We start from the raw sequence: 15286 nt of genomic DNA, 5'->3' as shown, positions 1-15286 counted from the left end.
AGTAGAGCTACAAATGGAGAGGGAAGCAGGAAGGCCAGGCTGAATGAAGCCAAACTACAAGAAAGGGGACTACACGGGAATGAGGAACTTCCTGAACGGGGTTCAGTGGGACAGAGAACTGGCAGGGAAGCCAGTTAATGAGATGATGGAATATGTAGCAACAATGTGCAAGGAGGCTGAGGAGAGGTTTGTACCCAAGGGTAACAGGAATAATGAAAAAGCCAGGATGAGCCCATGGTTCACCCAAAGGTGCAGGGAGGCAAAAACCAAGTGTGCTAGGGAATGGAAGAAATACAGAAGGCAAAGGACCCAGGAGAATAAAGAGAGCAGTCATAGAGCCAGAAACGAATATGCACAGATAAGAAGGGAGGCCCAGTGACAATATGAAAACGACATAGCAGCGAAAGCCAAATCTGACCTGAGACTATTACACAGCCACATCAGGAGGAAAACAACAGTCAAGGACCAGGTAATCAGGCTAAGGAAGGAAGGAGGAGAGACAACATGAAATGACCATGAAGTATGTGAGGAACTCAACAAGAGATTCAAAGAAGTGTTCACAGAGGAGACAGAACGGGCTCCAGAAAGACGGAGAGGTGGGGCACACCACCAAGTGCTGGACACAGTACACATAACCGAGGAAGAACTGAAGAGGCTTCTGAGTGAGCTAGATACCTCAAAGGCAATGGGGCCAGATAACATCTCCCCATGGGTCCTGCGAGAGGGAGCAGAAGTGCTATGTGTACCCCTAACAACAATATTCAATACATCTATCGAAACAGGGAGATTGCCTGAGGCATGGAAGACAGCAAATGTAGTCCCAATCTTTAAAAAAGGAGACAGACATGAAGCACTAAACTACAGACCAGTGTCACTGACATGTATAGTATGCAAAGTCATGAAGAAGATTATCAGAAGAGTGGTGGAACACCTAGAAAGGAATGATCTCATCATCAGCAGCCAACATGGTTTCAGGGACAGGAAATCCTGTGTCATAAACCTACAGGAGTTCTATGACATGATGACAGCAGTAAGACAAGAGAGAGAGGGGTGGGTGGATTGCATTTTATTGGACTGCAAGAAGGTGTTTGACACAGTTCCACACAAGAGATTAGTGCAAAAACTGGAGGACCAAGCAGGGATAACAGGGAAGGCACTACAATGCATCAGGGAATACTTGTCAGGAAGACAGTAGCGAGTCATGGTACGTGGCGAGGTGTCAGAGTGGGCACCTGTGACCAGTGGGGTCCCACAGGGGTCAGTCCTAGGACCAGTGCTGTTTCTGGTATTTATGAACATGACGGAAGGAATAGACTCCGAGGTGTCCCTGTTTGCAGATGACGTGAAGTTGACGAGAATTCAATCGATCGAAGACCAGGTAGAACTACAAAGGGATCTGGACAGGCTGCAGACTTGGTCCAGCAATTGGCTCCTGAAGTTCAATCCCACCAAGTGCAAAGTCATGAAGATTGGGGAAGGGCAAAGAAGACCACAGACGGAGTACAGTCTAGGGGGCCAGAGACTACAAACCTCACTCAAGAAAAAAGATCTTGGGGTGAGTATAACACCAGGCACATCTCCTGAAGCATACATCAACCAAATAACGGCTGCAGCATATGGACGCCTAGCAAACCTCAGAACAGCATTCCAACATCTTAATAAGGAATCGTTCAGGACCCTGTACACCGTGTACGTTAGGCCCATATTGGAGTATGCGGCACCAGTTTGGAACCCACACCTAGCCAAGCACGTAAAGAAACTAGAGAAAGTACAAAGGTTTGCAACAAGACTAATCCCAGAGCTAAGAGATATGTCCTACAAGGAGAGGTTAAGGGAAATCAATCTGACGACACTGGAGGACAGAAGAGATAGGGGGGACATGATAACAACATACAAAATACTGAGAGGAATTGACAAGGTGGACAAAGACAGGATGTTCCAGAGATTGGACACAGTAACAAGGGGACACAGTTGGAAGTTGAAGACACAGATGAATCACAGGGATGTTAGGAAGTATTTCTTCAGCCACAGAGTAGTCAGGAAGTGGAATAGTTTGGGAAGCGAAGTAGTGGAGGCAGGATCCATACATAGCTTTAAGCAGAGGTATGATAAAGCTCACGGTACAGGGAGAGTGACCTAGTAGCGACCAGTGAAGAGGTGGGGTCAGGAGCTTGGACTCGACCCCTGCAACCTCAACTAGGTGAGTACACACACACACACACACACACACATGCCTAGTGTCTAATTGACATGTGCCTAGTACAAAATGGTAACTGACACACGTGGTAATGCTTTATCTACAAGGGAGCAAAGTCAGAGTATTTTTCCAGAATGGTCTGTAATATACCACTGTGGATAAAATACTTTGACATATCTTGAACATTTCTGAGTGAGTTGTCTCTGAATTCATTAATTTTATTGCACTTCAGTACATAATGACGCAGGGTGTGACAATACTCCATCTGGCAAAGTTTACATTTCATTTGGTCTACATCTGGTGGTGATGACAAGGTGAATCACAGAAATGATGAGGGGGAAAAGGTGAGCGGTGCACTGAGGAATCTGTGGAGACAATGTTATCCATGGAAGCAAAGAAGGAAATATATGAGAGAATAGTAGTACCAACACTCTTATATGGGTGTGAAGCACAGGTGGTGATTGCAACAAGAAGGCTGGAGGCAGTGATGTTGTGTCTGAGGGCAATGTGCGGTATGAATATAATGAAGGGAATCCGTAGCTTGGAGATTAGAAGAAAGTGTGAGGTTTCTAAAAGTATTATCCAAAGGGCTGAGGAGGAATTATTGAGGTGGTTCAAATATTTACAAAGGATGGAACAACATAGAATGATTTGGAAGGCGTATAAATCTGTAGTGGAAGGGAAGGCAGGGTAGGGGATCATCCTAGGAAAGGTTGGAGGGAGGGGGTAAAGGAAGATTTGTGTGCGAGGGGCTTTCACTTCCAGCAAGCATGCTTGAGTATGTTAGATAGGAGACGAATGTTTTTTATGACGACATGCTGTTGGAGTGTGAGCAAAGTAATACTTAGCCAGACTTGAGCCCTGGGGGTGGGAAGTACTGTGCCTGCACTCTGAAGGAGGGGTGTTCATATCTTGCCTCTGGCAAGACAGTGATGGAGCGAATGATGACAAAAGTGTTTCTTCTTCTTTTTGGGTTGCCCTGCCTCGGTGGGAAATGACGGATGTGTTAATAAAAAAACTGACCTAGCCTGACAGCTTTATTATGTACCTTTTACTCATTTTATGGGCATGGGGTAATCACCTCATACCCATCTTGTGTGTGGTAGTTATCTCGTATCCATCCTGTGGGCAATAGCCACCCCATATCTATCTTGAGGGAAGCAGTCAAAAGATTACAGAGGCACATAATGCATCCTGGGACTGGGCCCCAGCATTGTGACAATAAGTAACTTCCACTGACAATGAATACACATGAATTTGTAATGCTCATAAACAATTATTAATAAAGCTATGAATATGGTCATATAATCACTACATTATTACACTAATTGGAGGAGGGAGAGCTAAACCAAGTCAAAGAGAACCTGGAATATGGGAGGCAATCAGGTTCAGTCCAAGGAAAGGGTGGAAATATTCCTTTCTGGATCAAGAGTTCCTCACTAACTTCAAGAAATCTCCCTTAGAGTCCTACACAGTATGATACGTATTATATTTAGGAGAAAGGGTTAAATCAGTAGGGGCTGCACGATGCCTGGGAATGGGTAGCAATCAGGTTTGACTTGATGGAGGAGAATTCCTTGGATCTAGTGACCCTCCACCAGCATCAATAAACATCTCTGGAGGGGATATGACAGATGGTAAGACTACATGTATTGCCACTCTCTACCCTGAGTTATGAATTTCTGTTGAAGTTATTTCCATATTGTGCTCAAACTACAGAACTATACCATTGGATGGTGTCAGACTGTAATCTACTCCCTCCTTGAAGGCACATACTAACCAAATCATCACTTACATCATTATAGTGTGCAGCACTCAAGCTGTAGGGAGTTATTGAGTACCAGGGGAATGATAGGTAGCCAGAATTCAGCTAAGGAAGGGGAGAGTATCTCATTTTTTGGATCAAGACTTTTGCTGGCATCCTGGCACCCCCCCTTCCCCTTCCTTGAAGGATAAAACTTTTGCATAAAATACTGTGCTATACTTTCAAATTATTATTATAATCAAATTAGGCATTAGACCCACAAGGGTCATACTTTTTTTTTTTGTTTAGTTTTGTTTGAATAATCATCCTTTTAAAACACACACTAGATCACGTATTAGTTTTCACTTACTAGATGACTGAGCAGTGCACATGTTTATGGTTTAGTGAAACATATATATGTCACAGTAATTAGAGAAAATCACCGAACCCATAAGTTATATACCATCTGGGGAATAGGAAGTAGATTCAATCCAAAGGAAGGAAAGATTAATCACCTTGGAATAAAATCCCCTCATTGGTAACAGTGGTTGATTAATAAGATTTTAAGCCTATGGACTCCATAAGGGTCACTAATGCTACACTTAATCAATTTGCCTCTAGTCAAGAATACATCAGTCCCTTAAAGATATCAAAACACCGTGTGTTTATACACCTAAAAGAACACACCTCTTGGTCTATATACATTGTAACCTTACCAGTGTCAAGGCACTTTCCTTGGGGGATATTTATAATACAGTGTAGATATTTACTAGTCACATACTGTACCATATTTTCATTTTAATATACTTGTACAATACTTATTAAATACTGGTACACTTTTGAAGGAAGGTGCCTTGATGCTAGCAAGGAACAGTTGTTCCTATGCAAGCCTTTCTTCCTGCTCCTTGGATTATAGGAAGTGCTAGACCCATGAGAATCATAAAGCACCTGTGGAATGAGAGGCAATTGGGGAATGATCCAATGAAATGGAGATTGTTTAGGGGTAGGTCAGACCTGTAAGGGCCATACAGTGCCTGGGAGAATGGGAGGTAATCTGGTCTAAGTCCAAGGAATGGAAGAATGGGTTTAATTCACTGCAGTGAATCCTTCGCTAGCATCAAAACTGATAGCTGCCTATTCCCAGTATGCTAATCACTACAAGTTTAGCCCCTCCCTCATTATGATAATTTAAGAAATCAACACCAGTCATGGGCAATAGTCAAAGACATAACTTATTTTAAATTTTATTACAGTACTTGCAGTTTCACACACACATATATATATATACTTATAGAAATTGTTTATTCAGGAATCACTTGATTCCTCAAAAGTACACAAAATTTTATAAATTAAAAATACTGTGCCTCTCCCACCATGTTTTGCTAAACATGGTATTAGAAACCCACACCATGTTTAGTCAAACTGGTATAGAAAACATTAACTGTGCAAGTGTAAATCCTTGTATTCTTTGGTTGTGCAAAATGAGGGCGAGGTAATATACAAATAATTATGCCATGAAACTGACACTGCTGCTGCTCATTGCTTTTCTATTATGTGACACTTGTCACATAATGAAAATTACAAGAGACATTTCTCAATGAAAACAATGAACTTAGTTGAAATCACAATTAACACAATACAGTATTTGAACTATATACTGTACCTGTGTTACACATCACTCTTATTATACATTAGTTTTTCTTAAAAGATTCCATCGTTTCCTTTTTTTTTCCAGAAAATTACGATGACACACACCGGCTGTCAAAAACAGTCGTAAAATAGTGTGGTGCCTATTCCTTCCATTGTATGTAACATATTTGAATGCTCTTAAGTTACAACTGTACCCTTGATCTTCTGAAAGTAGTGTGTTCATTTGTCAGCTTCTTCAGGTCCAGCTTGAGTCATTAAATCAGCAATGTTTCTCTCTAGGTCATCAATACGAGTTCCCATCTCATCTAGTATGATTAAATTAAGGAAAAGAAACATTTGATGCCCAAACAATAGTATTACATTATAGGAGTCTTCAGGATATTAGTTTTTCACAAATTCAATAAAAATAACTAATTCTCTATCCTGTAAGTACTGTTCATAAGCAAAAATACATAAATAATAATAATGAGAATAATAATAATAATATTATTATTATTATAATAAAAAAGAAGCGCTAAACCACAAGGGCTATACAGCGCTGCAGGGCAGGAGGGAAGCAAGGGTATCAGGTGGTAAAAGGGAGATGGATGAGTAATAGGTTACGGAGAACAGCGGGGCAGTGGATGGTGAAAGGGTAGAGGGCAGCAAGAGACTGAGGTAGAAAGGGCTGAGGGAAGTGCGAAAGGTATCATCATCAGAGTTTATGGAGTAACTCATTCGTTGTTAAGAAGTCAATGAGAGAGTCAGGATTAAAGGAAAGTCCGTCAGCAAAAAGGGAAGGTAAAGAGAGAGTAGTAGAGCAGAGACAATGTTGGAGGTAAATTCTGCGTGCTCGTTGATAGAGAGGGCAGTCTAACAGAATGTGGCTAATCGATACTGGAACTTGACACTTCTCACAGAGAGGAACAGGGTGCCTCTCCATGAGATACCCATGAATAAGATGAGTGTGGCCAATGCGAAGGCGGGAGAGAGTAGTTTCCCAACCTCGGCACTGATGACAAGAAGATGGCCAGTAACCTATGCTCGGTTTAATAGAATGAAGTTTGTTATCGAGTAGAGTTGACCAACGTTGTTGCCAACGGGTGTGAAGGTGGGTAGTTATTACAGCAAAATAGTCCGGAAATGGAACACCTCTATATGAAATTGGTAGGTCATGTACTGCTGACCGCGCAGCAGTGTCTGCCTGTTCATTGCCCTGTACGTCAACATGACCAGGGACCCAACAAAAAACAATATCTTTATGCTTGGTAGAGATATGGCGTAGCCAAAGTTGGATACGGAGAACTAGGGGGTGAGGTGTATCAAATTTCCGTATAGCCTGTAGAGCACCAAGGGAGTCTGAGACAACCACAAATGATGACACAGGCATAGATGCGATACGAATAAGTGCTGCAAGAATGGCATACAATTCAGCAGTAAAAATGCTAGCCGAAGATAGTAAATGCCCTCGCACGACGCTGTCCGGAAACACTGCTGTGAATCCGATGCCGTCAGAAGACTTAGAGCCATCTGTGTACACTGCGATGGCATGAGAATGAGAGTGGAAGTGGTCAAGAAAAAGTGAGCGGGAAGCCACCGTAGGCAGTTGGGCTTTCAAGCAAGGGAGTGAGAAAGAACAGGCCCGAACAGCTGGAACTTCCCAGGGGGGTAGGGAAAAGTGAGATGCTACATGAACATATAAAGGTGGTAACGGAAGGGAAGACGAGCGAATGTAGGCGAAGAGAGAAGGGACGGAGCAAACAGGGGCAGCGAACAAATAATGTCTACTAATATCAGTGACCATTCTATAAATGGAAGGATTGCGGAGATTGTGAGAGCGTACATAGTAGCGAAGGCAATGGGCATCACGGCGATCAGACAAGGATGGAACATTCGCTTTTGCATAGAGGCTCTCAACAGGGGAAGAGCGAAAAGCACCAAGGCACAAACGTAATCCTTGGTGATGGATGGGGTTAAGACTAGAGAGAGTAGCAGGAGAGGCCGCTGAACAGATCTGGTCACCATAATCGAGTTTCGATAAAATGAGGGCGGAATGTAGGCGAAGGAGAGTTCGACGATCAGCTCCCCATGAAAGATGAGCAAGGTTTTTAAGAAGGTTCAGCCAGCTGTGACAAGTTGCCTTCAGAGAGGTAATGTGGGGTTTCCAGGATAACCTACAGTCAAAGAGAAGGCCTAGAAAGCTGACTGTATCAGGTTCAGGGATACGGGAGCCATAGAGGTACAAAGGATGATTGGAGATGACAGAGCGTCTAGTGAAAGTAATTTGGTGAGTTTTGGTACTGGAAAATTTAAAACCATGCATGGTGGCCCAATTGGAAACACGGTCGACCGCATGCTGGAGAGAAACTGTAATGAGGTGACAGTCAGCGCCTGCACAAACAATAGCGAAGTCATCTACATAGAGTGATGATCAAATATTGGATTGAAGAACAGAGGCCAAATCATTTATAGCAAGGAGAAAAAGTGTTGTGCTCAGAACACATCCCTGAGGGACACCTTCAGCTTGGACAAAGTCCGGGGAGAGCACATTATTGACTCGAACACAGAAATGTCTGTCAGTTAAAAAGTTCTTAAGGAAAGATGGAAGATTGCCTCAGAGGCCTAAGGAGTGAGCTTGGGCCAAAATAGTATACCTCCAAGTTGTGTCATATGCCTTCTCAAGGTCAAAAAATATGGCAATAACTGAGTGGTTATACGCAAAGGCATTACGAACATACGTATCCAAGCGTAGTAAGGGGTCTATGGTAGAACGGCCCTTACGAAAGCCATATTGACGAGTGGAGAGACTGTTGTGTGTCTCTAAATACCACATTAAATGTCTATTTACCAGACATTCCATCACTTTGCAAACTGCACTGGTAAGAGTGATGGGACGATAGTGGGAGGCTTCATGTCCTGTAGGACCCAGTTTGTGGAAAAGGAGAGCAATGGCAGATTTCCACAGCTGTGATAGAACTCCTTGTGACCAAATAAGATTGAAAAGGTGTAAGAGGACTGCAAGGGCTGACTAATGTAAATGTTGTAACATACAAATATGAATGTCGTTGGGCCCAGCTGTCGATGATTGGCAAGCTGAGAGTGTTGCCTCCAGTTCCTGAAGTGTAAAAGGCACATTATACTGTTCTTCTCTGAGAGAAGAAAAGTCCAAGGGTGCTAACTCTCTGGCAGACTTTGAGAAAAGAAACGAGGGGCATAGATGGAGCCCCAGAGAAATATGAACCAGATGACTGCCAATTTCAATGGCAACATCTAGAGGGTTTGCTATATCAACACCGGCAACCCGCAGAACAGGAGCCGGGTCAGAAGAATATTTACCACTCAGTTTCCATACTTTTTTCCAGACTGCACTCATAGAGGAAGCAGAGGTGATGGTGGAGACAATTTCGCCAGCAAGTGCGTTTAGCGTCACAGATGACACGGCGAGCAATCACACGCTTCTGCTTAAAATCAAGAAGTCTCTCAGTGGTTCTATTGTACTGGTACCTGCTCCACGCAGCACGTTACAAATGTACTGCACGAGCACAAGCAGGAGACCACCAAGGCACGCATTTCTGAGAATGCCTGCCCGAGATTTGGGGTATAGAATGAGAAGCTGCAGTTAAAACTGAGGACGAGAAGAGGAGTAAAAGCTCATCAATGGAGGATGAAGAAGGAACCTCACTAAAAACAGTTAGTTGTGAGTAAAGGTCTCAATTTGCCTGATCAAATTGCCAGCATGGGTTACGAAGAGGTGGTGAATATGAAGGGGAAGTAAGAATGATTGGAAAATGATCGCTGTCATGTAAATCCGGGAGAAAAGACCAGGTGAAGTCTAGTGCGGCGGAGGAAGAGCAGACTGAGAGATCGATGCAAGAGAGAGTATGAGTACGAGGATCAAAATGGGTGCGAGTACCTGTATTTAAAACATGGAGGGGGTGGGAAGCAAGAAAAGCCTCTAACTGAATGCCAGGGGAATCACAGTGAACCCCCCCCCCCCAGGAAATGATGTGCATTAAAATCGCCAAGTAACAGAAGTGGTGGCGGTAATGACAAAACAAGAAAGGCAATATCTGGGATAGATAATGCCCGATAAGGAGAGAGATACAAAGAACAGAGTGTATACCACCTATGCAAGTGGATACGTGCTGCTGTGTAATGCAGCGAAGTACGAACAAATAGCTGATGGTACGGAATATCAGTGCGTAGAAGAAGGGCACTTTCATTAAAGGTCCCATCAGGAAAAGGATCCGAAGAATACAATAAATTATAGCCTGAGATAGGATAGATAACAGCAGAGTGTAATTTTGGTTCTTGTAAGCAAACACCAACAGGGGAAAACTGGGAGAGCAACATCTGAAGCTCACCCCGATTACCCGAGGCCGCGTATATTCCACTGTAGATAGGCCATGATTGGCAACAATAAAGATACTAGAAATCCGCAGGTAAGGGTACCAATGGACTAGAGGGGTTAGAAAAGTCCACATGCGGTGGCAGCAGAAAATGTTCAAGCAGCGAAGGAACGGTGCGCTGTGAAGACAGGAGTTGAGCAGATGGAGAAGAGGAAAGAGAAGGAACAGAGGGTGGATCAGTGTCCATTGATGGTTTGGTCTCTGCAATATATTGAGATTGCTTCAAGTGTTTCGGAGTTCAGAGACGTCGTATGGGAGACAATATTGGAGATGGAAGGAGGAGGAGTTTGAGTAAAGATTGGAACTGTAATGGACTGTACCAAGGTAGGGAGGGGGGGGGGGCAAAAGGGTGGAGGGAACTGGAGAAGTGTGGGAGGGGACAGAGGAGGCAGAAACCTGGGAGGTGGCAGAAGAGGAAGAAACTTGGGAGGGAACAGGGGAGGAAGGCACAGTACGAGGAGGAGGATGAACCTCCACACTTGTAACAGAGTCAGTGAGAGGGGAAGACCCAGGTACAGAGACCGGGAAGGTAAAATGCGGAGGTGGAAGAAGGAAAGGAGGGGTTAAAGGAGATTTTTTGGACTTCTGAGAAGTAGAGGGACGATTGGGAGGAGGTGTCGTACGAGGTCTTGTCGATACCGGGGTTTGTGAGGGAGAACACGAAGAAGCGAGAACAGACTGAGGTGTTGAAGTAGGGATGTCTGAGCCCAGGACAGCAAAAGAATTAGATACAGGAGTGACTCTGGGATGGGCAACCACAGAGGAGGCTGCAGAAGATGGGACCCCAGAAGTGGGGGGACGTTTTGAAACATGAGAATAAGAAACATGAGGTAGTCTCCCTTGGAGGTGATGAGAAACTGCCATAGCATAAGGGAGACCTTCTGCCTCTTTGAGGCAACGAATTTCCTGCTCATTTAAGTAGACCTGGCAATGGCGAGAGTACGAAGGGTGAGCTTCATGACAATTAAGGCAAGAGGGAGGTCGACTGCAAGACGTATTAGAATGGTCATCGGCACCACAGACTGGGCATTCGGATATAGATCTGCAATATTTCGCTGGGTGGCCAAATCGCCAGCAATTTCTACACTGTTGCGGTGTAGGGATCACCTTTTGAACTTGTATCCGATGTCCTGCTACATAAACAGAGGATGGGATTTCATGGCTGTCAAAAGTTAAATGAACCACATTGCAAGTTAAACGAACCACATTGTCTCCGCCCACGGACAGGAAGAATATAAGTGTCTACCTTGAGAATTGGGAGATCTTGGAGTTCCAGCTGTTCGAGAATGTCATTGCCACATGTCTGGAAATTCTGTTGGACTATGGTATGGGGCAGAATGGCAGTACCACTACAAGAATTGAGGGAATGATGTTTTGTGATAGTGAAAGAAGAGAAAGATTATGAGCTTGGGTAGCATTCTGGACTGTGATGATGTGCATACCACTCTTAAGAGCATGAAAGGAAATATCTCTACCAACATGGTGGAGGAGCGCCTTGCCAATACTATGGTCGGAAAGATAGGCAATAGAGGAAGTCGGTCGTAAAGTAAAGAATTTAGTCCATTGTGGATTCTGAAACTGAGCATGTAAAAGGAGAGTACAACGTGTCGGTCTTTTCTGAGTAGAACGAGAAGGTGGCAAATAAGTATCATCAGGCAATTGTCATTGGCATTTAGGAGTGGGACCAGAGTTGGTCCGACGTGGGATGGGCTGGCGATTCAAAAATTGCCGCACCATAGAGGGAGAGGCCGGAAGCAGAGTCAAAGGAGAGCAGAGGTCAGACAAATCGAAGGAGTCAGTCGAAACCCTGGCACCTAAAGCGGGTGACGAAACAGCACCAGCAAGAGGTACAGGGGCCTTAGGAGTGTCTGAAGAGTGGTCAAAAGGCGAGGCGAGATCAGAACGGGGTGCAGTAACAAGAAGGGGCCTGGGGGTAGCGGGGTCATGGATTGGGACCTCCATGGTTAGGTTACTTCTTTCTTTTTGTTTTTAAGAAAAAAAAGAAAGAAAAGAAAAGAAAAAAAAAATAAATAAAAAAAAGGGGGGACCGGGGAGGGATAGTTCCTAGGAGGAATGAAAGGGCCAGAAATCTCCCTCCGCACCCAAGAGGACCTCAGCACCGCAAGTAGCGCAGATGCAGCATGGAACCCGTGCCATACCCTACCCATCATGCCAGTAAACCAGTAATCCGGGATAGCAACCTCACATCTGCCGAGCTACCTCGGTGGACAAAAGAGAAGGCGGCCGGATATCCGCCACAAAGCATACCTTCTTCGGCCACCACCCCCGGAATCTGAAAGGTGGCTTCCAGAGATACACCCGTCACCCGAAAGACACCCAAAGCCACCCTCCGGGATACCGGAGAGGGATCGGGACATCCCCAGGTGATCCAGATTCCATGGCAAACTACGCCACTGCCAAGAACCTCAACGGAATGGGATGGACCTCTGTACCCTTTCCCCTACCTAGGAACTAGCGTGCCTGTGGGAAAAATCCCAAAGGCCAAAAAGAGGAAGGGCAAAAGGGAAGGGTGGGGAGGAGGAGGAGGAAAGGAAAAAGGGGAGGATGGGATAGGGAATGGGGGATTGGGGGGTAATTAGGTTCGGTCTGAGGAAGGAGACCAACAGGTCTAATTCCTCAGACCAAGAGCCTCTTCACACCAAGGAGCCCCCCTTGAAGAGGAATAATAATAATAATAATAATAACAACAACAAAAAAGCTTTTTCTTTCTTTCTGGGTCACTCTGCCTCAGTGGGAAATGGCTGAAGTGTTAAAAAAAAAAAAAAAACTTTTTTGGTTGCTGTGTTCTAAGTAAGGTATCCCCCTATCTCAATGCAAAAGGAATGCTACAGAGTGCAGCATATGTTTCTAATGCAGACAAATATCAGCACTGAGGATTTGAAGTTAATCAGAAGAGGAATTCACAGGTTTTTGCTTGGAAGATATCCCAATTTCCCACATGCACCAAGTCTGAAGCCTGTCAGAAAATGAAAGGTTGAAATGGCATAAAGACCACAATAACCTTTCAGGCAAGTGGTCATACAGCATATGAAAGTTACCATGCATGGCAAATGGAGAGAGAGGAGTGCTTAGTTTAGTCTCTGATGTCAGTTCCCCCAATAAAAACAGTAGTAATAATAATAATATTGCTTCAAAACAAGTCTCCTTGTATTCCCTCCCAACCTTACAGCCTCCCCTCCCAACCTGATAGCCTCCCCTCCCAACCTGATAGCCTCCCCTCCCAACCTGATAGCCTCCCCTCCCAACCCAATAACCTCCCCTTCCAACCTGATAGCCACCCCCTAAGCGTCCTCAGCATAGAAATTCTGGTGTAGCCACTACCACACTCCCTCATAAATACTCATCAAAATCCCTTCCTCAGAGGTGCTCCCTTCATACGTGTGAACCACAATCCGTGTTGAATGAATTTCTTGTAAAAAAATTAAATACAGTGGAACCTCTACTTACGAGTGCGTCCACATGCGAGTTTTTCCAGACATGAGCAGCAGCTCAGTCGATTTTTTGCTTCCAGACACGAGCAAAATTTCCAGTTGCGAGCAGACCTCAAGGGAGGTTAATTGACACTGGTGAGGGGACTCATGCTCTTGATCTAGGGAATTGGATCTTAGTTGTTTGTTGGACTATCTTATTGAAACTTGGGCAATGTATGATGAAAAGACGCTTCTTAACGTACACCAAAAATGAAAGAAATCGGACCATAAATAATGGAGTTCACTTCTCAGCCATTAGCCTTCCCTTAGCGATATATTTTCGTATGGTTTTTATGGTTGCATTCTCGTTTTATTTGGCTTCATGTCATAGAATGGAAGATATACTACAAAAATAAATATGATTTTAATTAGTTTCACGATGAAAAGTACCTTGAAATTGAGCTCAAAATAGCATAAATGTTCGATTCTTTGGCGACATCAGTGGCAGACAACATGAAGCAGCAGTGGCAGACATCATGAGGTAGCAGTGACAGACAACATGAAGCAGCAGTGGCAGACATCATGAGGTAGCAGTGACAGACAACATGAAGCAGCAGTGGCAGACATCATGAGGTAGCAGTGACAGACAACATGAAGCAGCAGTGGCAGACATCATGAGGTAGCAGTGGCAGACAACATGAAGCAGCAGTGGCAGACATCATGAGGTAGCAGTGGCAGACAACATGAAGCAGCAGTGACAGACAACATGAAGCAGCAGTGATAGACAGCATGAGGTAGTGTAGACAGCCTGTACTGTCTGCACAGACAGCCCATGCTGTCTGCCAGCTTAGTTCATATTTCGCATCATGCTGGTGCTGCCGCCTATAGGTGTTGCCACTTCAGCCTGCCTGCCCTTGCCTCGCTCTCACTCACACAGCGGCCTAACAGGAAGACACAAGGCCTACTCCTCTCTCTCTCTCGTGGCATGGCCCTCCCGGGCCATGGGCACAACACACAAGCCTGTGTACCCACCACGACTTAACAATAAAGTAAGAAGCCTCCGAAGAAGTATATCATTTAACCACCCGCTTACAGCACCTACCAAACAAAATAATCCTTGTTCAACATTGGTGGCAGCGGTGGGATCAGTAAAATCTTTGGCGGTTTGCTCAAACCGGCAAATGTAAGCCAGGGGGCTTTCGTGCCGGTATTGACATTCGGCCAAGACGCTGGTAATGATCTCAAGGTAATGACGTCGGCGACTACGCCAAAAATAACACCTAAAGAGACCGTACCCTGTTACGTCACAGCTCAGCCGCAGCGATGTCTCCTGCGTTGCAGTATCTGTCCAGATGCAGGAAGGCGTGCAGTGATGCCCTTCGACGCTCACTGCCTATGACCATGATGTTTAGCACACCCACATGTTTTTTTCTTCCCTCCCTGTAGGAAGTTTTTTTTCCATGTCCATATGTACATATATATATGTTTTTATTTTGTGTTCTGTGCCTGTTCCTACGAGAGAGAGACCAAGTTTCTTTTACCACCAGTATTGTCGCGTCGGGACGACGCGAGGTAGGTGGCCGAGCGTATGTAGATAGCCTGTACTGTCTGCACAGACAGCCCATGCTGTCTGCCAGCTTAGTTCATATTTCATGCCATGCTGGTGCTGCCACCTATAGGCATTGCCACTTCAGCCTGCCTGCCCTTGCCTCGCTCTCACTCACACAGCGGCCTAGCAGGAAGACACAAGGTCTACTCCTCTCTCTCTCATGGCATGGCCCTCCCGGGCCATGGGCACAACACACAAGCCTGTGTACCCACCACGAAGAAGTATATCATTTAACCACCCGCTTGCAGCACCTACCAAACAAAATAA

At 44.8% G+C, this 15286-nt stretch overlaps 2 protein-coding genes across 3 annotated transcripts in view; one reads left to right on the top strand and one right to left on the bottom strand.

The window, feature by feature from the left end:
* LOC138854111 (uncharacterized) overlaps positions 1-15286 on the top strand; it is a 423710-nt gene that overhangs the window by 313156 nt on the left and 95268 nt on the right. The gene's annotated exons all lie outside the window — the stretch shown is intronic.
* LOC138854109 (heat shock factor-binding protein 1) overlaps positions 5174-15286 on the bottom strand; it is a 53022-nt gene continuing 42909 nt past the window's right edge. The window contains exon 3 of the mRNA XM_070095228.1: positions 5174-5899. Within this exon, the coding sequence (XP_069951329.1) occupies positions 5811-5899 (89 nt within the window). The 3' untranslated portion in view covers positions 5174-5810. The remainder of the gene's footprint in view (positions 5900-15286) is intronic.

The sequence above is a fragment of the Cherax quadricarinatus genome, chromosome 49 (assembly GCF_038502225.1).
Source record: "Cherax quadricarinatus isolate ZL_2023a chromosome 49, ASM3850222v1, whole genome shotgun sequence".
Taxonomy (NCBI): domain Eukaryota; kingdom Metazoa; phylum Arthropoda; class Malacostraca; order Decapoda; family Parastacidae; genus Cherax; species Cherax quadricarinatus.
This window is presented reverse-complemented; position numbering and strand designations above follow the sequence as displayed.